This window comes from Triplophysa dalaica, chromosome 15, assembly GCF_015846415.1.
Source record: "Triplophysa dalaica isolate WHDGS20190420 chromosome 15, ASM1584641v1, whole genome shotgun sequence".
NCBI classification, from domain to species: Eukaryota; Metazoa; Chordata; class Actinopteri; order Cypriniformes; family Nemacheilidae; genus Triplophysa; species Triplophysa dalaica.
In genome coordinates, this window is record NC_079556.1 from 12,016,502 (window position 1) to 12,040,227 (window position 23,726).

The window sequence follows — 23,726 nt, forward strand, 5'->3', positions numbered from 1 at the left end:
AAAATGGAGTGGGCAGCAGGACCATGAGACCGTGCTCACTACTGCGCAGATTCTTGACATTTTTCCATAATATATCTGCGCCCATCATCTTACGCTTTACGCTCAATTTATTACAAAGGAAGGCTGCGGCGTCATGCTGTCCATCTTTTATACAGTCTATGATATAAATGCGTGCGCTGCAAACTCCACATGGGTGTACATGTGATGCAATAAGACTTTCTTTCATTATCATATGCAGGGCAGTGTTGGCTTGCTCAACGGGAGACTGCATTTATTTATTTACTAGATATAATTTATTAGAATGATCTTGCTTGGTCTATAAACACCATGCACTGTGCTGTGTTTTACCTTCCTGTGTTTTTCTGTTTTTCTTTTTAGCTCCTGTAAAGCTGCTTTTGAACAATGTACATTGTGAAAGCGCTATATAAATAAATTGAATTAAAATTGAATCATATTATAACGATCACAGTTTAACTGCCAAGAATCAATATAATGTTAACACGTAATAAGACTGCTTACAGATATTAAATAAACTTATAATTCTCAGAGGCAAAAATTGTTTGCACTCTGAACTAAAATTGATGCTGCACGTTTACTGAAATCGAAATCTTTCCTGTAGCTAAGTGGTTGGAGCATGACGCTAGCAACGCCAAAGTCATGGGTTCATTCCAGGGATTGCACGTACTTGGTAACAAATGTATGGTAAAAACTAAATGTAAACAGCCTAAATTTTAAAGTGACGGTTTGGAATTAGCAGCGGAGGTTTGTTTAAATGTTATGCTGGGCTGGAATTCATGGCGGAATAAAGTACTTCCCCATTTCCTTTAAAAATGTTTTTTAAAGACACTCCGACGTTGTTTCTGTTTTATTTACACAATTGTGCCCGTCAAACTGTTAAATAAATGTAATATCGGTCTCGTAGTAGTGTGATGGGGCTCTATATCAGTGGCTGTGATCACCAGCCTGTATAGAGCCCCATCACACTCCTACTCGAGTGATGGTGTGACAGCAACATCTTTGGAAAACAATAACAAAAAATATATCGCTTATGCTATTTTATATTATCATTTTTTTGCTGTTACACATTTTACACACACACACAAGTATATTTGGCCTGTCACAATGTCAGACCTTCACTACAATGTTATCATGGCCAAAATAATGAGATGGGAACGATATTATTGGTATGTCAAGATATATTTTTAAAGAGGTGCTGCAACGATGTGTCATGCATTCGGAGTTCTTTACAATGTTAAACGTCCTGTCTTCTCATGCTTACATGGATTAAAGTTCTCCGTCGCTACGACGGATTTCCATCAATTGCATGCTTCCAGTCTGTCCTTACTTTCTTTCATTCACTTTTCATAACCCTTTGACGCGTACGATTACATCGGTTTGATTATAACATTCAGTGCTTTGACTGGCACTGAGCCAGAGACACGCAATCCTGACACATATCACAACTATGCAGTGCTTTCAACCACATAATGTTTATTTTAGGCTAAAGACATACACACGTGCATATACAGAAGCGGCAATAACAATCTCCTCAAATATAATTTGATAGATGTTTTATTCACATCAGATACTTAGTATCTGAAATGAAAGCAATTGTTTAGATCTCTATATTCTTCTACCAGTTCACTAGCCACTTACGTTTGTGTTTTTTGAGAGAAGTGGATGAATTCACGTGATCCGACAAATCTCAGGCCGCGGCAGAAAGAAATATGACGGCGCCCGCTTAACGCGACCATTCTAAAAGTGTTTAAATAACAAAACACATTAACATGCACATATTTGACAATCGGAATATCAGATATTTCATGACACAGTTAACAGTTTATTATGTTAAAAGGAAAACGCAGTGCTGCGTCGCCATGGAAATGTTAAAGTGATACCTCTGAAAAACTCACGCCAGGTGGTCATTCTAAACATTATGTGTGTAAATGGGCTTAAGTTTCTTAAATAGTGTAATAAGCGTCTTAATTTTAGTTTGAACAGGCCTTCAATTAAGGCAAGACAGTATTCTGCTGATGGGGATGTAATCAAAACCTGGAGTGGAGCAAAAGCACGTTCCTCTCTCCACTCTAAGCGTTCTGTAATCACTCCGCTCTGAGCCCACTCCGGGTTTTTCAGCAGTGTTTTCTGACTGAAGTGTGTTAATCTTGGTTTTGGAGAAGTGCATGTCAGGCTGTGGCTGAGGTAGATATATGTTTCTCAGCCAAAAGGCTGAAAAAATGAATTGCACTCTAGAGACTTTTGCACAAGAATTTTGCACAAGAAGCACTTCTCTCTTTTTTTTGTTAATTAAGAGTTTCAGAAAACATTGTTTGGTTGGTTTATTGATTGAATAAATAAAAACATGCAATATCAAGTTATGTATATGGTTGATTATTTGTCAAATATTTTTTAAAAGATAAAAAAATGCTTTTAAAATACGCAAACTGGCAATATTAAAGCGGTTTAAAACATCTCCCCTTAAAACGCTATTGGTCTCGATGGGTTGGTTAAAGGAATATTGGCCTGAACAATGAGTTCAGTCAGAAGAATTTTTTTCACTTTAATCCATGTGCTTAACATGGTCAACTTGTCAAAAAACGAGTTGGGCGCATTACCTAGTATTTCTGTGCTCAACTCACTCCCCTAGCGATCGTACAGGTTTCAGATTTTTTTTCGAACATATAAAACTGTTTTGTAACAATTTTTCTTAGTCCCTTATTGGAGAATTCTCCCGGAAAAGCATGCGGCAGCAAGGACAGAGAGAGAGCATAAGTTCACGAATTTCAGGTGTTTGTTTGTTCACTGAATTTGGGTGATGGATGTTATATGAACAGTGGAAATAACTCTGGACTTGGAGATTGTTTGAAACGGATATATGAAGCCGTTCCAGCGCTAAAAGATGCCGGACATGAACCACATGCATTGAGAGAAACTGATGTCTGTGTTTTGCTTTAGTTCAGCCTACCCCTCCCCCCTGCACGGGCCATAGGATTTTAGAAGTACTCATACATCGTGTATCTATCTTTTATAAATGTGATCAAACTAAATACTCTTCGAAGATATGACGAATGCAATACTACTCTATAGGTAATCAAGATTAATATGAGATTGGCAGAATGTGTGTAAGGGCCGCTTTAAATTGGAACAAAAATATTGCATTTACTCGAACACATCTTTAATTCTCTCTTTTATCACACTCAAAATTCGGGACACCCCTAAAATATGTATGTATATTTATTTATGTATATAAACACTGTGTATATATATATATATATATATATATATATGGTCACACTTTATTTTAAGGTCCAATTCTTGGAATTAATAAACCGTTAACTATGACTTTTGCCTCAGTAAACTACAAATTTGTTGCTTATTTATAGTTAGTAAGGTAGTTGTTAGGTTTAGGTATTAGGTAAGATTAGGGAAGTAGAATATGGTCTTGTTGAATATGTGCTTAATAAGTACTAATAAACAGCCAATATTCTAATAGGCATCTAATAAGCAACCAGTTAATAGTGAGAATTGGTCCCTATACTAAAGTGTTAACTATACTATGTGTGTGTAAACATATACATACATACATACTGTACACACAAAAATATGAAATATTAAACCTGTAAGCAATCATTTGTCAGGACACGGGGACTACGGGGGTCAATCACGGTTTTACGGTGACACTGCCCCTTTGGCCTCCCCTAAGATGGCCCTTTTCTTCGCGAGTTATAGAAAAGCTTGATTAAAAGCCTTTACAAAGCATACATCAAGCTCACTGCAGTCCCTCAGTAGCATGTCCAGCTGTCACATAAGACTCTGCTTCCCTACTTCTTCCTCTCTCCATCTTTTAACTCCTTTTTTTGCCTGAAGACAGATTGGTTAAGAAAACACACACGCACAAGACAGCAGTCAGGCCCGTTCCATTGTACAATACCGCTCGGTAGCACTCATATCTGTTGCCATGTTTCCTCTAAATTTAGAGCCTCGTGGTCTTTCCTCATCCGCTGGTTTTGTTCTCATCTGTTTAAAACGAAATCCAGGAATACAAAACAGAAGCAGAGAAATTTGAAGCCTGGCTGGGTTTATTTGCACTGTAAATGTTCTATTAACGTTAGCTTCACATGCTTTATATCCCCCCTTGTCTCCACCTCTATTTCTCCTCCTACACTCAGCTTCATGCGTGTAGCGTGTGTGTGTGCCAGTGTGCGCATGGGAGACGTGCAGCATTCTGCTGTGTATCGGGATACAGCATGGTAAGAGCTGGCTTTCTCCGCTCTGATGCGTCACTCTGTTTTGTCGCCAGCGTGTTTGTTTTCGGATGTGCGTGAGTGCTTGCGCATGCGGTACGTTTGTAAGACGGTAGGTTTCCAGACAGGCTCGCGGGGAATCCGTGGCCGATGTGTTCCCGGGAGGGATGCTCTTTTCTGGGGTGAATTCAGCGTGCGATCTGTGGCGTATGGAGCGGCCATTGGCCAGCGTGGAGTCCTGTGATTTCATAACAACTGCAGAGCCCCAATGCAGCACAGGAAATGTTAGTGTCAGGGTTTGTGAATGGCTCACTTAGTTGATACTGTTTGGAGTTGCAGTTGGTTAACAGGAGTCTTGGTGTTGTTCCAGTACCAACTGTGTATCATCACCTATGGCTCACATGATTTTGTTATCTTACTTGTTGGCAAATTTGTTCTGCAGCCACAAATGCACACGCTACTACGTGTGATGCATGCATGTTTATTTTAATGTTTTTCTTGTTTCGCATGGGATTGCACTGTATGTGCACTTGTCTGTCCGTCGTGGAATGTGTATTTGTGTGTGTAGAGGAGGCGATGTTGTTTACTGTTACATAGTATAATTTCCCATTGAGGTTAACAACATATGCTTTATAAATTGAATAACTCTGACGCCAAAAAATATTTTTAATATATTCTGTTAAAATAATATTAAATGGGATTGTCATAAGCGGTATGAACTTGGGGTTAGTTAGGCTAGGCTTGTTATTTTAGAAGTCATAACATCAACGGTAGGTGGGTTCTTATTTAGTTCACAGCTGGCAAATTTACCATTATTGGTTTTCTGCGGTGGTGCCAAAATGGTGCTGCATTGAATGAGCATTAAAAATCACTTCCGTTAATTAACCTACCGAAATATTTTAAATGTAATTATAAACATTATTTATCATTTTTGTTATCTGGGACCCTCAATGTCAATTTTTATAGATTTACTCCATTCGTAGTACATAAAAAATTAGCATTTTCATATTGTTTTCTTATATATCTAAGAACTTTATCACTTTTAAATGATAAAATATAATGTATTTTCTGTATTTATTTTCTGTAATTACTGTGATAGATGGAAAAACATGAGTTTACCTTTTTTTCAAAGTCACCATATTTCTGTTGTGCTCGCTTGTTTTGAGAGCATGTGAAAATCTAAAATACAGACTAATGATTGCTCTTTCATATGAAAAAATATACTTGTAATAAAGGGATAGTATTTACACTTTTGTCATTTTAAACCTTTATGACTCTTTCTTCTGTAGAACAAAATTATTTTGAAGAATGTTTGTAACCGAAACAGAATTTCTGTTCCACAAATAATGTAATTTTTGACATTTTTTTATAAACGGGACAAAAAAAATATAGGTCTTGTGTCAGCCCTATAATTTGTTTTTATGTTGTTTGCTGCACTTATTGTAGAATGACCATCCAGTATGTCAAAAAATATAAGATGTGCAGTAAGTATCACTATTTTTTTTTATGACTCCCGATTCACATCATGTGCATGAAGTATAGAGGTTTGCTGGATTTGTGTGGATTTTTTTTATAGATGCTTAGAGGGACAGTGTGTATGTGTGTGTGTGCGATTACTGAGGCGAGTGTGTGGCGTGCTCACTAGTGTGTGTGGGGATGAGGTTGGCTAAGGATACACCTAGAGGGCCTTTTAGCTGAAGCTTGCCGTGCAGACAGACTGTAATTAAACAAAGAGTGTTATTATCGAATGAGAGCTGCTTCTTTTACCTACGCAGAACACGACAAACATACACGGCAATTTTTTGTTACTTTTTTCAGCAAATTTCAAAATTAATTTATAGAAATGGAAATGTTTAGAAAAGACATTTTCGAAAAAAATTAAAGTTTGTAGTTATAAGTATTGTTAAATGTTATTAATGTACTCACATTTTCTATAATATTACATTGTTTTGTCAATTAAAAACAGTCAATAAAAAGAGTATTTTTTCAGGAATTTCAGTATTTGTTAAACGACACTAACCCACTTCTACACTTCTGTAATTTGAATGTCATCCTAAATCAAATCACCTCAGCACATGAAACTCAGAGAAACATGCAACTCATTGAACACGTACATGCTGTAAAGTATGTGGAGAGACAACATAATCTTTATACGGGATTGAATCCCTACATTTTTGTTCTGCATGTGAACGGAACATGTCTCCCTTTCCAAACTGTCAATTTTGACACAGAGGTATGTTAAAAACATTAAATTGTTTGTTGTTGTTGTTCTACCTGGATTACCATTTCCCTTCTATGGAGATTCAATGCGTTAGGGTGTTCAAAATACATCGTCATGAGCTCCTGACGATGCGTGCATCGAGACACCTGCCTCTGTATGGATTCTGCAGCACTTTTGAAATTGGCCGATAATTATGCACAAAATATTATGTATCAATTATTAGTGGTGTAAAGGATTTGATCGGAGTTAATCCGTGTTCCATACAGATTGCCCCTCGCAATTCTACATGCATGTGACCCGCGGATTAGCTGCGAAGTTTTACCATTATAAAGTGAAACTTTAAGAGCACACTCTCTCACCTTCACTCTGCATCCATGAGCGCATTATACATGAAAGCGCATTCTATTATCATTCACTTAAACGGATGTGTGGGTGTAAATTCAACACACACATGACACAGCACTGCTTCTGCCTTATCCACTATAAAACTATTGCACGCGATTAAATCGATAAAAAATTTCATTTAGTGACACGCCGCTCGCTCATAATACAGTTACGCGTTTGAAAAGTTGAAGATCCACAGTGAATGTGTGTGTAAGAATGTGAAGAGCGAAGGCCTGCTTAAATCTTAAAGCACCGGTCACATTTATAATATATCTAGAAATCAGTCATCTGTTTTAATTCAACATATTTCTTTTTTAATTAAATCTGCTCGTTTATGCATATATTCATATTTATTCGTTATACATTTTTACCCTTTGTAAAACACATGCATACATATGATGTAGCCTAGAAAGCATGTTTTAGAAACAAGGGTCTCTGTATAAGTACTTGATCTTTGCAACTTTATACTCATTCTCAAAACTACTGTATGCAGTGATCGGTCAGATTAAGAATGGCTTTTTTTGGCAAGTCAATTTGTTCTAATTCGTTCATATGGAGATGTTATGAAAAATTGACCAGTATGGGGATATGTATCGTATCGTGGCCTTGTGTCGGGATGCGTATCCTATTGTGAAGTTGTTGGCGATACACAGCCCTACAATGCATGGACATTAACAGTCCCTTTGGACATTGTTGACCACCTCCTCTTTTCTTGATTGATGAATGAAGAGGAGATTGAAGGTTAGCTAAAGGAGAGAACAGGCTCTTGACGTTGCCGTAGCGATTAGTACATGGCCCTGTCATTGAATCTGACAGGTGTGTGACAGTTGTTGAAGAGATACATATTGTATTTGGCAGCGCCTCTGCATTTAATTTGTTCATTACTGTGTGTGTGTGTTAGTGTGGTTAGAGTCTGGTACAAGCATCAAGGGCATAAACAAAGAGAGAGCTCTGAATACACAGTTGTGTTTAATATCTGAAAATGCACTTCCGCCCTGTAATGACTATCCATCTTAAATGACATATGTTAGATGGCTTGGGCGGAGCATCCGTTATCTCCTCCCCTTCAACTGTCAGTGTACTCTCAGTTCAACGATCTCAACTTCCGGTTCACTGAGACTTTAAACCCCATGTTTCTTTTTTTTTTACACATTTGATTTATTTACACACTAATCCATCCTTCATCCCACAGCTGCATCTCTTAACACTTGTTTTGACATGGAAACAGGGTCCAAAATTAACTTCTTGCCACACTTGTACAATTTTTGCAATGTATTTTGACCTCAGCAATGTATTAATTTAAGTTTTGTGTCCAAACGAGAGAAAATCATTGACTTTACTCTGTATATCTGCGGCAAACAACGCAGGTTATGTTCACTACCAGCATCATAGACTAGCCGGCCGAACACACAAGAACTTGAGTTATGACAAGAAAAGAAAAAACTCTAGACTTTCTAATGTTGTTAGAAGAGGTGTTATAATGTCCGAGTTGTTTTGCTCATGTCATTTTATTAAAAAACTGCAAATATCAAAAAAAAAAATATGTTGCAATTCCTTAAAGGGATAGTTCTGTCATGAGTTACTCGTCCCCATGTTGTTCCAAACCTGTATACATTTTATTGTTTGGTTGAACACAAAGAAAGATATTTGGAAGAAATTTTGCAACTGAGATCTCTGGGGCGCCATTGACTATCGTAGAATAAAGATTTTTTTTTTTTTTCGGTGTTAAAGGTTCACTAAAAAATAAAAATTTCATGATAATTCACTCACCCACGTCTTTTTCTGTCCAAAACAGTTTGAGGCTTATGAGGAAAGCTTTCCAGGATTCTTCGCCCATATAATGTACAAGAATGGGGGGCTGTTGGTTAAGGTCTAAATTTTTTAGTTTCACCACAGCTTCAAAAGGCTCTACATGACACCAGCCGATGAATAAGAGTGATTTCTAGCGAAATGATTTGTCATTTTCCAAGAAAACTAAAACTAAAAATTATTATTATTATATTTATATTATTATTATATACTTTTTTACCATAAATACACAGCTTGCACTGCCTGCACGAACACGATTTCCGTATTACGCATTCGTGTTGGAAAGTTAGATTTCATGCGTGATGAAGATTTCCAAAGATGTTAACATCCCTGATGTACACAAACTTTTGACAATCATTTTAATTGTAGCTAATGGTGCAACCCAGTAATCTCAGTTGCTAACATTCTTCCAACTATCTTTGTTTGTGTTCAACAGAACAAAGAAATCTATACTGGTTTGCAACAACTTGAGGTTGAGTAGTTCACTGACAGAATTTTGATTCTTATGTGACCTATCCCTTTAAATTTCTATCCAAGCCAATTTATATCCCATTTGATGCTTAATTTTGGACCTATATGCTAAGTGCTAACAAATTTACTGGTTTGTTGCATGTTCATTTTTGAAGTAACTTTGGATTTCCTCAATACTAAGTGTCTTGATGATTGTGTAAGTTTTGTGCAGACACAAAATAATTGAGATTCTTGCTGCTTGATTGTTTCCCTATGGAGTGAAGGCCAGCGTTTGCCTATAAGCCTTATAATGTTGAGAATGCTGTATGTTTTTCCTTGCTTGTGGCTGCAGTGTTAACCCTCCTGTTCCCTCTCTCCCTGCACCAGGCCCGGCTCACCTCCTGCTCATCCACTTATAGTGTCACAGAGGTACAGCATGTTTTACAAAGCACTGCCCATCTCCCTGAGACTGACCACACCCCTCTCTAAGACTCTGCTAATCTTTGCTCACATACCTCATTGATCACTGTCTGTCAACCCTCTTTCATCAACGGTCCATTTCTTCTCAAAAGTATCCTAGTTTTAGTGTGTGTGTGTGTGTGGGCACACTTGAATTGTGTGTGATTCATCAGTTGATGGCTTCAGCTCATTAAGTTCCCATAAATCCTGAACTTTTCTGTCTAAATAGGTAGAAACATGACTTTTAACAAGATAAATGTTTAATGTGAAATGTGCTGCGTTTCATAATTTATGGCTAGGGTATTAATTTAAAGGTGCACTAAGTGACATTTTTGGGCCGTCAAAAAGTTTCACACACAAAAAAATAAAACATACCTATTTGTAAAAGTCGGCAATCATATTAATGCCACACTAAAAGCTATAGGTGACCCTTATGGTTGCTGTCATGATGTTGTGACCACACCAGCCGAAAACTTCTCACTTTATTTGACTTTTATCAGACTTTGGGTCAAGGATTGGGTTGTGAATTAAATTCATTCTATTTGCGCTGTTTACCATTTGCCTTTGTTTAATTCCACATCCACACCAGCAGGTGTCAGTAAAAAGTCTTTGCACCAAACAAAGTGTTGTACCGGCAAAAAGCGAAAATAGCATAGTGCACCTTTAACGCATGTTACAAAAATACAGTCTTGTCCCTCAAGACCACAAGATAACATCTCATATAACAATATTCTTTACTGCAACGCTTTCCATTTTTCAAAGTGGGAGGGGTAACAGAAATTTGTTTCAGATTCTGAGTACTCATTATCCACATCATCTCTTTTGTTCTTTGAAATCAGCTGAAAACTCGGTGTAGAATACAGAGACGCACTGCAGCCCCTTTTCTCTTTGGTTGCGCCCTAGCCATGGGATTATTTTGCTTTGTGTTTCGCTTTATTCACATTCTTCATACCAGCGTTAGCTTATCTTTAGATAGAGTGTGTGTGCGTGTCTGTGATAGTGCTTATTGTGAAGTGTGTTTGTATGTTGACGGGGATGGCTGTCTCAGGTGAGTTACTGTCCTGTGGCTTTCCCCAGGCCTCACGGAGAGAGTTCAGGGCTCACCTGGATGATGTCATCACGCTCAAGTCAAGGTACTCTACCTTGGACCAGGTAAACGGATATTCCCTTTCTCCCCTAACCTTCACATTAATTAGCACTCAGTCAATCACACACGCAACCACGCACCAGCGTCCTCTTTAGATTGTTGCCCGTGGCCCACAGCCTGTAAAATTGGATTGTCAGGGCACTTTATTTTGTTTCAACTCTTCTTTTGTTTCAACACTCTCTCTTTCTTTATCTCTGTTTAAAAAATAGTGAGCTGTCTGTACTGCATAGTACCTACTCAAGCAGATCGTTTTTAAGTTGAATGTTTAAACAGTATGCATTCTGCATTCAACAGACTAATCCTTAATTTAACTTGCTCATGGTGCAGCACTGAAAAAATAACAGTATGCCAATAACCGTGATATAAAAACCGTGATTGGTCAAAAAAGGAGAAAACACGAAATAAACTAAAGTGAAGGTGCATTAGTTGTTAATAAAAAAAAAAAAACATAAAATAGATACTGTGATGATACCTTTGTAATAGTGCCACTGGTAATTCTTGTGGTTTCGATATCCATAGAGTGAAATTCTTGTGACTGACGTAGTGACAATGTAAAGAGCACGCCAATGTTCTTTATTGAAGTTCTGTTATAGTTAGATTTAAACATTTTTTTTAATTAATTATAATAGAAATATTAAAAACACATATTTATAAATATTTATAAAAATAAAATTATTATAATATTAATAATAAAATAACTATAAACATATGTATTGTTTGTGGATCATGTCTGTAATGATACCCTAAAATCTCTAGGAATTCAGCTCACTAGATTTCTCTCTCCTCACTGTCTCTCTGTCTTTGAGTTATTAGTTTACTAGTTATTATTGGTTAATCACATTGGACAGCTCCTATACTTGACCTGACACATACTTGTTATTTATTCATCGCCCATCACTGTTTCCCAATTACACCATCTTCATTTCACTGTCCGTGGATCAGCTTTCATCTGTCCATATGCTGATGCATCACTCTCTATCATCTGTGTTTATGACGACGGGTATGAAAAAAGGACGAGCGCTTTCACTCCGATAATCCTTTCGTCGGAACATGATTTAAAAAGATCTGACTTCCCTGCATTGCTTTCATTGCATCCGTCCGTTCCTTCAACCCTTCCTGTGATCATTGGTCACCTCTCATATTCACCTTGAGCTCAAGCTATCTGTTGTTTTATGAAGCGAGAGTAGATGTACCAAAAAGAGTGGGGGGAAACAATATCTACAGGAATGTGTGTCTTGTGCACTGATTTGTTCATATTATATATTTTTAATACATCCATTTTAATGCATTTAAAAACATAAATAAAAATATATTAAGTATAAGCAATTTGGAGATTTTTTGTTGTTCTTTATTGTTAATGTGCATTTTTTGTGCATTTTTTTTTTTAAATGTACATTCAAGAAGCAATTTTATTGTTATTATCCTCAATTGTCCCGTCTATCCATCCATGATCCTCCTGACAGAAATCTCCCACATTCCACATGTGCGCACACTTACGTTCACAGTCCCTTCGGGCCTCATATTTAAATAAAATCTGTGACCTGGTTTATTGGCTGTCTGCACAGATACACCCTAGTACCCGTCTAATGTTTTTCCTAGTTTCCTCCCAAAATGACTGGACCAGGAGTGCAGTATGTGCTGTGTGATTCCGCTAACTGTGCTGAATGACATTGTGCCTCACCGCACCCCTTTCCCCCGCTAACCTGTGCTAACTTCCCGGCTGGCTGGCATAACAACCCACCCACCCCTTTTATACGATATCCCATAACCGAATGACGGTCCAATCAGATCTCTTCACCTCTCAGTGCTCGTTCCCTGTCATCCCTTGGCTTGTTCTGTGTAAACTGAGCAACTGCTGTCTCTTTAAGTCTTTAAAACTCCTTCGATTTCCTTTTTTTGGTCTCCCAAAGCTTTTCCTTTGCTCTGTCTGTTGTAAACCCTTTTGTTTCTGTTCATTGCCGAAGCTCCACTCTAGGCTGGAGGGGCTCAAAGATGATCGCAGGAACCATAGGACCTTCGACTCGCGAGTAACTATTTCCCACCCTCGCAAAAAAAAGGAGCTGCTACCATCCGCAAACTCTGCTTTGCGTCAGGAGTCCAAACTCCTTGCTTCACACTCTTTTTTCCTTGTCTGTTTCCTGCCCTCTCTCTCATGATCTTGTCTGTGGACGTCGCTCTATCTAAAGCTCTTTGTTTTATTAGACGTTTGGTGTGTTGGAGTCTCTTGTGGACCTTGAGTTCTGTTTCTTAGATCTTATTATCGTTTCTCTCCTGTTTCTTTTTGTTCCTTTTAAGTTTTGATCTCCATTTAGACGCAGTGTTTTACTCGCTGTTTGCTGTGTGTCAGCTGCGCCTCATCTATCGTTTTCTCTCTCTCTTTTTCTCTTTGATTCTCTCTCTCTCTGCTCTGTGTCGATCATTGATTTGTCGTGTTGGTGCTAGTCTGTTGTAACTGGATCGTGAGTAGAAAGGATTTGGGACTTGCTTGTGTGTCTCCCCCTATAGGCCAGGGGCATTGCGTTTCAGCACGTAGATGTTTTTCAAAGCTTTCATGCAGTAATTAGAAGAAAAAAAACATATTTTTATAAACCTTTTTACCCTCAAGTCTGTGTATTTTTTTGCATGGAATTTGATTGCTCTGTCATACCATTACTCTTGGCCTAAGGGAACTCCATACTTTATAATACTTCGTATTGGTAGATTTGACAGTTACAGCTGAATGTATAATCAATTTGCTATTATTATTATTATTATCGTGAGACATTCATGGGTCATTTTGGATGCAACGTAGCATAAAGGGGGTTTATATTGAATGGTGAGGGTGCTTGTGCTTTGCATATGGAAGAGTCTTGAAGTCAACATGTAATGATTTTTTTACTTAATACACGTTCTTTAATTTATTGAGTCTGAGAAGTCAATGTTAACTCTTTCGCCGCCATTGACGAGTTATCTCGTCATTTAAAAAAAACCTTCCCCGCCAAAGACGAGTTATTACGGCAATCAGTGTTTGTATTGTTATACAGCAGGTGGCGCTATTACACACCTTTGGAAAAAAGTACAGAATCCCAGAACCTAGAACGTATATGTTTTAGCAGTTTTTAATGATTGTTCTGAGTGTAATCTGGGTGGAATCTTTGACAAAAAACGTTAATTATCTCGTTATAACGTTAAACGTTAATGTTTAATCAAAGTGATGCATTTTTGAAGAAACCTACCCACATCTACGGAGTGATAAAAAACGAACAAATTAAGATAGAAGAAAACGGTTTCTTTTGTTTAAAAGCTGAGACTCGGTTCTTTCATTTGACATTTGTCCATATATTCTTTACAGAAAATTTACTGTGAGCCATTAAAGTTGGGTGAAAATGTTAAAAAACGCTGGCGTAGGCTGGCAACTTTTTTTTTAAAGGCTGGCGGGGAATGAGTTAACGTAACCAAATTAAAAAAGTTAACGGTACAAACATGTATTAATGATCGATTTTCTAAAGAAACACAGCTATTGGGATAAATCATTATAGAAAAAAAGGCCCCATTGTGGACTCCAAAATTACGGGGCAAGTCTTAACCTGCATATTTGTTATTTCCATCAGATATGTCACTTTTCAGAAATAAAAGAATTTGAAAACTCTGTTGACCATAACGTCGGCTTATCACATCATTTCTTGTTACTGGGTAGTTTTGGGTAGTAGAATGATACAACATTGTAACCTTCAATGGGGCACAATATCAAGACTATGATGGTGATGATAATGATAATAATGGCAGTAGGGCTGAAAATGTTTTCTGTATTTTTTTATAGCTAGTTTCATTTGGTTGTTTCGTCTGAATGTGTAGATGATCATTCCGATCTTAAAGAATCCTGTCAGTGGAATGCAAACACTCCTGGACGAAGGATGAAGCTCCTTTTGTGCTCTAACTCCATCTCTCTTTTTTTCCCAATCCATCTCTCTCTCTTCCTCATTTCCTCTCATTCTCTGTCTCTCTCTATATTTGTAGGTCCAGTCGCGATGCAGCAGCAAGGAGAACATCTTGAGAGCAAGTGGGTGACCGATTGTGCGTTGTCAGTATAGTTTGTGTGTGCGAGCGTGTGTAAACTCTCACTTTTGGTCTCAGGTCACAGCGCAGTGGACATCACGAAGGTAGCTAGGAGACACCGCATGTCCCCTTTCCCACTCACTTCTATGGACAAGGCCTTCATCACTGTGCTGGAGATGACTCCTGTCCTGGGAACCGAAATCATCAACTACAGAGGTAAGACAGTTTTTACAAAATATACAAGTAGACCGAAGGCCTTGTGACAGAGTTTAAAAGTCAAACTGAAAATACACTGTATTTTATAAATATTTTACAAATAAATTAAACATGTATACACCATATTTGCGGCGCATGCACACAAAAATGTTATATTTTCGTCATGCTTTTAAAAAATGTAGACCTGCTAAAAACAAGTCATCTTTTATTCGGCTCATTCAACTTTTTTCGGTGGAACTTCTTTGAAAAAAATCTGCATTATTTTGTCTTGTATGGAGGAAAGTAAGTCATGAGTTTGGAACAACAATTCTCGCAAGCTAATGATAAGAAACGTTTCATTTTTGGTCAACTACCGGTATACTCCCTTTAAGATGAAAGTCCTTTCAACGGTACCAAAATGAGTTCACTCATTGGCTTTTGGACTGTGGTGTATATAGGCCAGTGAGTGCTGAAGGCGTATAGTTGCCGTGCTCTCGATGCTTTTCCAGCTTTCAGCATTGCTTTGTTGCTTTTTCATCTTTCATGCCTATAGCTCCTCATCTGTCGTACATCTGTTCTTTCTTTCATTCCCTCGTCTCTCCATTCTTTCAGCTTTAATCTTGTCCTCTGTTGTCTCGCTGACCTCCTCTGAAGCTTTGATGCCATTTACGGTTATCTGAAGACAGATCCTGTGATCACTTTCCAACAGCTATGTGATTGCCACAACACAAACCCAAGTGTAAAAAGCTCTGGAAGGTTTCCATTGCTAACACTACCGAATCTACATGAACAGGATCAGCAGAATTTGACCGCTCCAGGGGCCAGATTACATCCCATCATTTGTATTTTATTTACTTTATGGTCGACACCACTGTTTTGTTTGGTTTAAAAAAAGCTCATGGTTTTTATTTCTGGTGGGTCTTCTTTGGTTTTCACGGCAATCATTAACACAGAGCAGCCACCCCTACATGTGGATATCAGTTGTGCCACCAAGATGCTGGCTGTGAGCTCAGCATTAATTTTGGTCCATGTGGTGGGGGATTGTGGGATTGCCCATGTGGTAGTGAAATGTGCCGTGCGTCTGGCAGGGCCCAGCGCAGGTGACATGGCCCCTCCGGCACGAAAAGGCGTCTGGCACCAGAGTGGCTCAAGCTGGCGGAAAATGCCTCTCTGTTCTGGCCCTGAAACAAAGACAGAGTCGAGGTCCTTGGCCAGTGCTGGCCACACCCCCAGGTATTGCACAGGTCAGTGAGCACCTCCGAGCATGCCCGATGCTCATCAGAATCTGCTGTGGAATAGCTGTCTTTCATGTAATTGCATCATTTCACCTCCAGACCTGTGAGGGGTGATAGAGGGTTCTCCGCCGATAAGAGGGTTGAGTAATGAACGATATGAATGAACAGATCTCAACATGACTGAATCCAAATTCATATAACGGGGTATATGCATACAGGGCGATGACATACTTCCGCTAAAATCTCAGCCGCTAAGCCACTTCCGCTATAATAGCGCTGTGTTTAGTAAGCAAGCATTAACATTTCTGCAAACCGACAACTCTATGGCTGAACATTGCTATTTGCCTTTGTCATCTTGCCTCGAGTAAATGCAAAAGTTTGATATTTTTCATATTTGTGAATGTAGCTTGAAACGGAAAACCTGTAACGCTTCTCCTTTTAGTTTTGGATGTATGATTTAGTGTTTGAATAATTAGATTCACGGCGTTGACCGTAATCCTATGTGCATCTTGAAGCGACCGAATGAAAACGCCCTTGTTTCTAATGATGCTATGTGTGCTGTATGTAACAGAGCTGGCTGAGATTTTAGCCGACATACGTCATCGCTCCGTTGGCATATACCCCATTGCTTTGCTTAAATTGCATATTAGTTATGTAAAGTATGTGTAAAATACATCATTATTTTGAAGTAAGCCAGTACAAAAGCATGCAAGATTGAGTCTTACATATGCATATTAGTTCTAGGGCTGCGTGATAGGGCTGCGTGATATTGAAGAAAATGTGATAACTTGCTAAATAATGTGATATGCAATAATGCTTTAAATTTGCATGATCAATTTATATTATATTGAACTGTATTTCAAAACGAATAATAAAAAAAAAACAGTCATATTCATATGTATCATCAGAGAAAGCATCATTACTAATTCTGAATGTGAACAGCCATGTTTAAATATTGCTGTACTGTACATAAAAACTTATCTAACAATGTTATTGCAAACCATTGTGATATGCACGTTTGCAATGTTTTGATCATTTTCATATATTTTGCAGCCCTAGTGTCATAGATCCATTGCAAACCGCATTGCATTTTTGCATAGCATGAATCCACCTATAGACAATCTACCAGAAATCGCCCTTTAAATGGCTTTGATGTACAATTTTTGATTTTGTACAGAGACTTTGGGATTTTGGATTCAGCCCATAATGCACTAGAATCTTTTCATCAGCAAACGTTAGCTTGTTTCACTGATTTTGAGTTGCTGTTGATCATGAGGCATTTTGCTGAAACCCCTTTTTGGTTTATCAATGGAGAATGGCCACTCGTTTTGGAGAGCTTCATTGTCATTTTGCATTCCACATCATTTGCCAATGACTACTGCTATGGAAACCAGCAGAAACTCATCAGTCAACGCCGAATAATGCGCAAGTCTGTCTAAACAAACGGTGTATAATTGGGAGTATTCAGACGTAACGTTTCAAAGAAGCCGTTTACATTACATAATTTCATTCTTGTCGTCCAAAACATATAGATAAAGTGTAGCAGAGTGTAAAGACGTCATAAAAACCCACTGCTTATGACTTAAGTCAATGAGTTAATTTATGTAAGACCAACTATAAAATCAATTATGGTACTATAGTTGAGTCCTGGTTAATTCCCATGAGAGATCAGTTAACAAATAAAATTAGTAGCGAAACAGAGAAAATCTGCATATAAAGTAATCAGCCTACTAAATGGTTAGTCATCCCTAGTCTGGTTTAGCCAGTATTTTCACATAAATAGTAGAACGCAAGTGATACACACATAAATACTTTTCAATTTCTAACCTAAACCAAACCCAAGCAAACATTCATTAAACACATTTTCCACACGTCACCTCTTCTCATAAAACCCCCAACACCTCAACCGTAGTTTCAATCTATCAGTAACCCTGTGTAGACCCGCACAGTTCCATGACCGATAAAAGTGATGGATTTTTAGCTCAGCGCCGGCACAAGGAGACCAGGTCCAGATCAGCGTAAATAGAGGAAATATCCTCACCGAGCCAAGTAATGTCGCTCATAAATTTTTGAAATAGCGTTGTTCACACACCAAGATGGGTGTAAGTTATGAGCGGGGTGTATGTTTTAAAATGTCTCTCTGTCATTTCGGTTAATAAAATGAATGTGAAGAAAGATTTATAAATGGACTCGGCCTCGGAGAAGATTGGCCATTTAGCATAAGCTGAAGTGGGGACTGTGGTTTCCGTTAGACATTTACGAATTTTCAACTGATGCCAATTCAGCTGATAACTGCTTTTTGTTATAGATCACAACCAGTGTATTGGAGGTAGTATTGTAGATCTGTAGTAAATCTGGTGTACGTAAACAGTGAAGTTCAGGGGACTCATTTATCAACAGTTCACAGAAAAGGTTCTTTATTTTGTCCTACGAATGAAATTTAGATTGTGTCTAGGTACAAAAAATTCTGTATTTATCACACCTGTGTAGGCGGTTCTTAGGCATACCAGTGAGTTATCATTGTTTATAAATCCCACGTTCTTAAGCACCATGCTCGTTCACGTTCAGGGTCATTTGCATTCGGAAACAACCCCAATGAACCATATATGGTGACCTCCCTTTACAAATCACGTGAATGTACTTTGTGCTCTCAATAAACAGATCTTTGAAAAAACGCATTCTTTGGACAATGCGTGTTTAACTCTAATTGATTCATAATTAATTAAAGGAGATTTATTTTGCATAAATTAAAATGTTCTAAAAAAAGGAAATGAATTTGCAGTTCTTTTTTAGTGAAATTACAATGTTATTATGATTAGGTAAAGCGATGTAGTAATAGAAAAGCATGAAAATGTTAAAAAAATATATAAACCTATATAAATATATGCAAACCTCTTTTTGTTATTCTCCGGTATTTGTAATTATTATTTTTTCATATGTTGTTCTGTTACATAGTGCCCAAATCATCCAGCAAAGTGAGATCAGCCATGACACTATAACTACATTTCAGGTGATTTCCCATGTGTCTTTTGTAGCTTCTCACATTAATTATACAAATGTCTAGCTTGAACTATGAATTTTCTAATTGTGTTTGCAAATAAAGGACACACACGGTGGCACTTTCTTTTTGTAGTATCACTGTTTCTGTTTTCTGTGTTAGCATGCTCAGAGATGAGCTTATATTTACACAAAAGTACAAGTTGGTAGATCCCACACTTTGCGTGCAAATGTTCTTACGCACTCACTACGCACACATATACGCACTGTTGATAAATGAGCCCCCAGGAGATTGTGCTAGTTTAGGGATATAGTATAGTATATGTGATAGGTACAGTGTTTCTCTAGCCTTTGTCAAATTCACAATGTAGCACTGCTTCAGGTGTCTTTTGTTTTTTACATAATACCAAATAAAAATATTCTACACAAACTTAATTCAAACTTTTTAATAATTCATTTTACTAATTCATTTAGGAAAGTGAAGAAACTACAGAAAATTGAGCCAGTCGACAAATTCTGGTCGCCCGAAATGCTATTAAAAGGATAGTTCACCCAAAAAAAATGTAAATTCTGTCATTCACCCTTGTGTCATTTCAAGCCTGTATGACTTTCTTCTGCAGAACATAAAAGAAAGAATTCTTCACAATGAAGAATGCTAGTAAACAAACAACAGTTGCCTCATTGTATTCCATTGTAAGGATACACAATCCCAGAGACATTTCTCGAAATATCTTATTTTGTGTTCCACAGAAAAAGACGAGCCATATACTAGTTTGAATGAAATGAGCGTGAATAAATGATGATAGAATTTTTATGTTTGTGTGAACTTGCGATGATTCTAGGGGTGGGAAAAGTAATCTTTCATACAACTATTCGTATAGATTGTTTATATTATCACAAGTGTGAGTCTTTGTGTCTATGAAGTGAACGCACCTAGTTGCGTCTTGCAACTGTTTGCAACGCTAGTATGCACCCTGTGTGAACACCGTTTAGATAAATATTGATTCGTTTTTTTGGAGTAGTCGGAATGGCTTGTTGTACTGTAGCTGCAGGGTAGCGATGCAGTTTTATGGCGACTGGGTTGACAGCGCTCTCAGTGATGAGAGCTTGTGTACTCATCGCTGTGTGTAGATAACACCGTACCCATCTGTTTGATCTCCCTATCCAGACATGCGCTATATTTAGAGCCACGTCAGATGTGCTGTTTTAGAGAAATAAGTCTTTTCTAATCAGCCTCCAGCCGAGCCGAGGCCTCATTAGCATCAGCTCGCTCGCCCCTTCTTATTCTCACTCTTTATCTCTACACCAGTGCTTTTGCTCTCTCTCTCCTCTCTCTCTGCTCATTCTGGCTCTCCCAGATCTTTCATTCTTTTGTTTTTTTCCCTCTCTCTTTCTCTCTGTCTGTTTTTTCTTTTCATGTGTGGGTGGGTGCTTGTTGCTCCCTCCAGAGACTTTGTGTTTGGTACTCGGAGAAAATGGCATATCTGTGGATCAGGACACACACACCTCTTTATTTTGAGTTTTCTGCCTGCATCACCTCCTCTTATTGTGCGTCCCTCCATTCCTGTTCTCATCAACCATGTGACCACATGCTAACATTTGCTTTCTCATGGAGCTTTCGCCGCACTCCAAGTTCCAACATTTCTCAATATGTTCCCCCACTCCTACACAGAAGCAGACTTGAGTTGTGGTTTCTATTTATTTCATTCACGATTGCGTGCTTCTGTATTGGAGCGGTACATTTTTTTCTCTCATTTTCTGTTTGTAGATGGAATGGGTCGCGTTTTGGCTCAGGACGTCTACGCCAAAGACAACTTGCCACCTTTCCCTGCATCAGTTAAAGATGGCTACGCCGTTCGAGGTGAGATGGTGGTATTTAAAAATTGTGGATTCTGCAAGGTTTTATTTTCCGTCTTTCACATTCTTCTTAATAATGTATTACGTCATATTCTTTTCTTATATCTACATACGGTACTTGTTCACTCAGGTGGTAATCCTAAAATGATCATTTTAGGAAATAACTGAGAATTTATTCATTCATGGTTATGTTTTTTCTTTCAGCTGCTGATGGCCCTGGAGATCGTTTCATCATTGGGGAGTCTCAGGCCGGGGAGCAGGTGAGCTAAACTAACACATGTATACCGTGTGTGTTTGTTCATCACATGTGCCCTAAAAACCTAATCCTGATACCCTCTTATACACAAAAACACACTGGAAATGCTTTTGCACTGCAGGAAGTTTGTGCACTCAGATGGCAAGACAACTCGAACCCAGTGAGCATGGTTTAATCACAGAGAAAGAGGGTGGGAGAGATAGAGAGGGAGATCCCCATTGGCCATCTAATAGCTTTGCGTTTACAGCTTTTGCTATACTTTTGAGGGCCAAGTTTATGGAAATTTCCTAACAAATATAAAAATATTTTCGGTATTCCTTATATCGGCCACATCATGTTCTACAGGTTTGTGTGTGGCTAGATTTTGGGGTAGTGTACAGAAATCATTACCTTTTATGAAAAGAATTCAAGTCTGTTGGATGTTTTCAGCAATGTATATCGTTTCATAGGACACGTGTGCGCCTTATGTTGTGTTTAGACCAGCCACGAATGAATGGCGCTATTCGCGCGTAGTTGGACGCTTGAAAATTTTAGTTTACTCGCTTCATTCACGCGTCAAATTCACTTCATTGCAGACGCGAATTCGCGTCATGGGAGGGCGGCTCCAGTCCCATGTATATATATATATATATATATTGCTTAAATTGTGTAAAGATCGTTTATGACAGATTGTCCGACCTCCTCACTCACTTTCTTCCAAGCAAGATCCTTATTATTGCTGTTTCGATAAAAGTAAGATGTATCGTACAGCTCCCGGTATCCACATACAGCAACAATGATTTTTTTCCTCCACTGTTGTTTGGGATTTCTGCCTCCCTCGCAACATCATAATCACCTGACTGCTAGAGCAAGCTCCTGATTGGTTAACGCGGCGCGAATTTTCGCCAAAATTCAGATTTTTCAACTCACGCGATTCGCGTCATTCGCGCAATTTGCGCCATTCGCGCCGCCTCATTCGCGCGATTCACGCCGCAAGTAGGTCTATCGCGTCTTTGCATTGACTTAACATGTAAATCACTCGCGCTTGACGCACCATTCGCGTTTGGTCTGAACACAACACAACATTACAGTACAGTATAACTTACAGTATAACTGTTAATTTTTTACTTCATTGATGTAAATGCTCATTTATATTAGTATTTTACTGGATAATTTTGTTGTATGTTCATTTGATTAAATAAACAATTTGGTGAATGGGTCCTGTAGTTTTGTCGCATTTAAACAACCCGTGTGGTACTGTACATTGATATAGTGGTTCAGATTGGTATCTCAGTCTAAATTCAAAATATTGGAGAGACAAGCTCAGTTTATTTTGATTGTTGTCAGAAATAGTCTACTGGCTCTCTATTGTTTGTGAATGTGTACTGGAAGTTAACTGCAGGCCACGAACGCGCAGTAACGTTTGTTTATGTTGACACTTTGAAACCGTCTATAGTAAAGCAAACCACCTCTGTGAGTTTGCATGTGCATCATGCTATACTGTTTTACACTTACATTGTTCCATATCAGACATGACATGATACACAACATTTATTGGAATTGGACCTTAAAATAAAGTGTGATCAAAAATCTAATATAGAATCCATTGTAGCTTGTTGCATATTGCTGTTTCAGCTAGTGTGGACAAAAACTCAAAATAACATAAAAAAATACCTGTGATGTCAAGTCGTGTCTGGTTTGAACGTTGTGCATTGCTTGACCTATAGAGTGATTCAGAAAAGATGCTTGTTTTTTGAAACCCCAGTATTGGTCATATAGGCCAGCCACAGAAATGCAGATATGGTGTTCTGTCTTTACTGAATGTGTTTCTCTTTGTGTGTGTATGTAGCCCTCTCTCACAGTCATGCCAGGGCAGGTAATGAGGGTAACAACAGGTGCTCCTATCCCATGTGGTGCTGATGCCGTTGTGCAGGTAGAAGACACAGAACTTCTACGAGAGTCTGAAGATGTAAGTTTATCACACACTATCATTGTCTCATTTTCAATCTTTTACATTACGTAGAAAGGTGTGCTTTACAACACTACTGCTTTTGGTGTTGTCAAAGAAACATTTACATTTTACAGTACGTTTGCACTTGTTTTTAGTAGTTTATGTATTAGTTAACATGAACTAACAATGAACAATAATTCTACAGTATTTATTTATCTTAGTTGATGGTGATTTTCGCATTTACTTAAATATTTTTTAAATCAAATGTTGTAACTGTTTACATTAGTTAATGCACAATGAAGTAACATGTAAGGGATAATGTACAGGCGGCCGGTTGTTATTGGGGTCTTGTATCACACTGAAGGGGCTTATTTTTCTGCTTGTACATTATCCTGCTTATTACACGGCTACTTGCCACATGAGAGATAAACTGGACATAAAATGTGAATTTGAAATATTTTATTAGCTCATTTTTACAGAATGCAGACCTTCAGCAAGGAAAACCCA

General features: G+C 38.1%; 1 protein-coding gene across 10 annotated transcripts in view; it reads left to right on the forward strand.

Annotated features, from left to right (window-relative positions):
* gphna (gephyrin a) overlaps positions 1-23,726 on the forward strand; it is a 79,013-nt gene that overhangs the window by 45,237 nt on the left and 10,050 nt on the right. For 2 of the 10 annotated variants that reach the window (XM_056767589.1, XM_056767592.1), the window contains 9 exons: positions 9,496-9,537; positions 10,645-10,719; positions 12,679-12,741; positions 14,711-14,753; positions 14,828-14,965; positions 16,033-16,188; positions 20,945-21,037; positions 21,238-21,293; positions 23,118-23,237. In XM_056767589.1, the coding sequence (XP_056623567.1) occupies positions 9,496-9,537; positions 10,645-10,719; positions 12,679-12,741; positions 14,711-14,753; positions 14,828-14,965; positions 16,033-16,188; positions 20,945-21,037; positions 21,238-21,293; positions 23,118-23,237 (786 nt within the window). The remainder of the gene's footprint in view (positions 1-9,495; positions 9,538-10,644; positions 10,720-12,678; positions 12,742-14,710; positions 14,754-14,827; positions 14,966-16,032; positions 16,189-20,944; positions 21,038-21,237; positions 21,294-23,117; positions 23,238-23,726) is intronic. The other 8 variants (XM_056767593.1, XM_056767595.1, XM_056767598.1 and 5 more) reach the window with 6 other exon arrangements.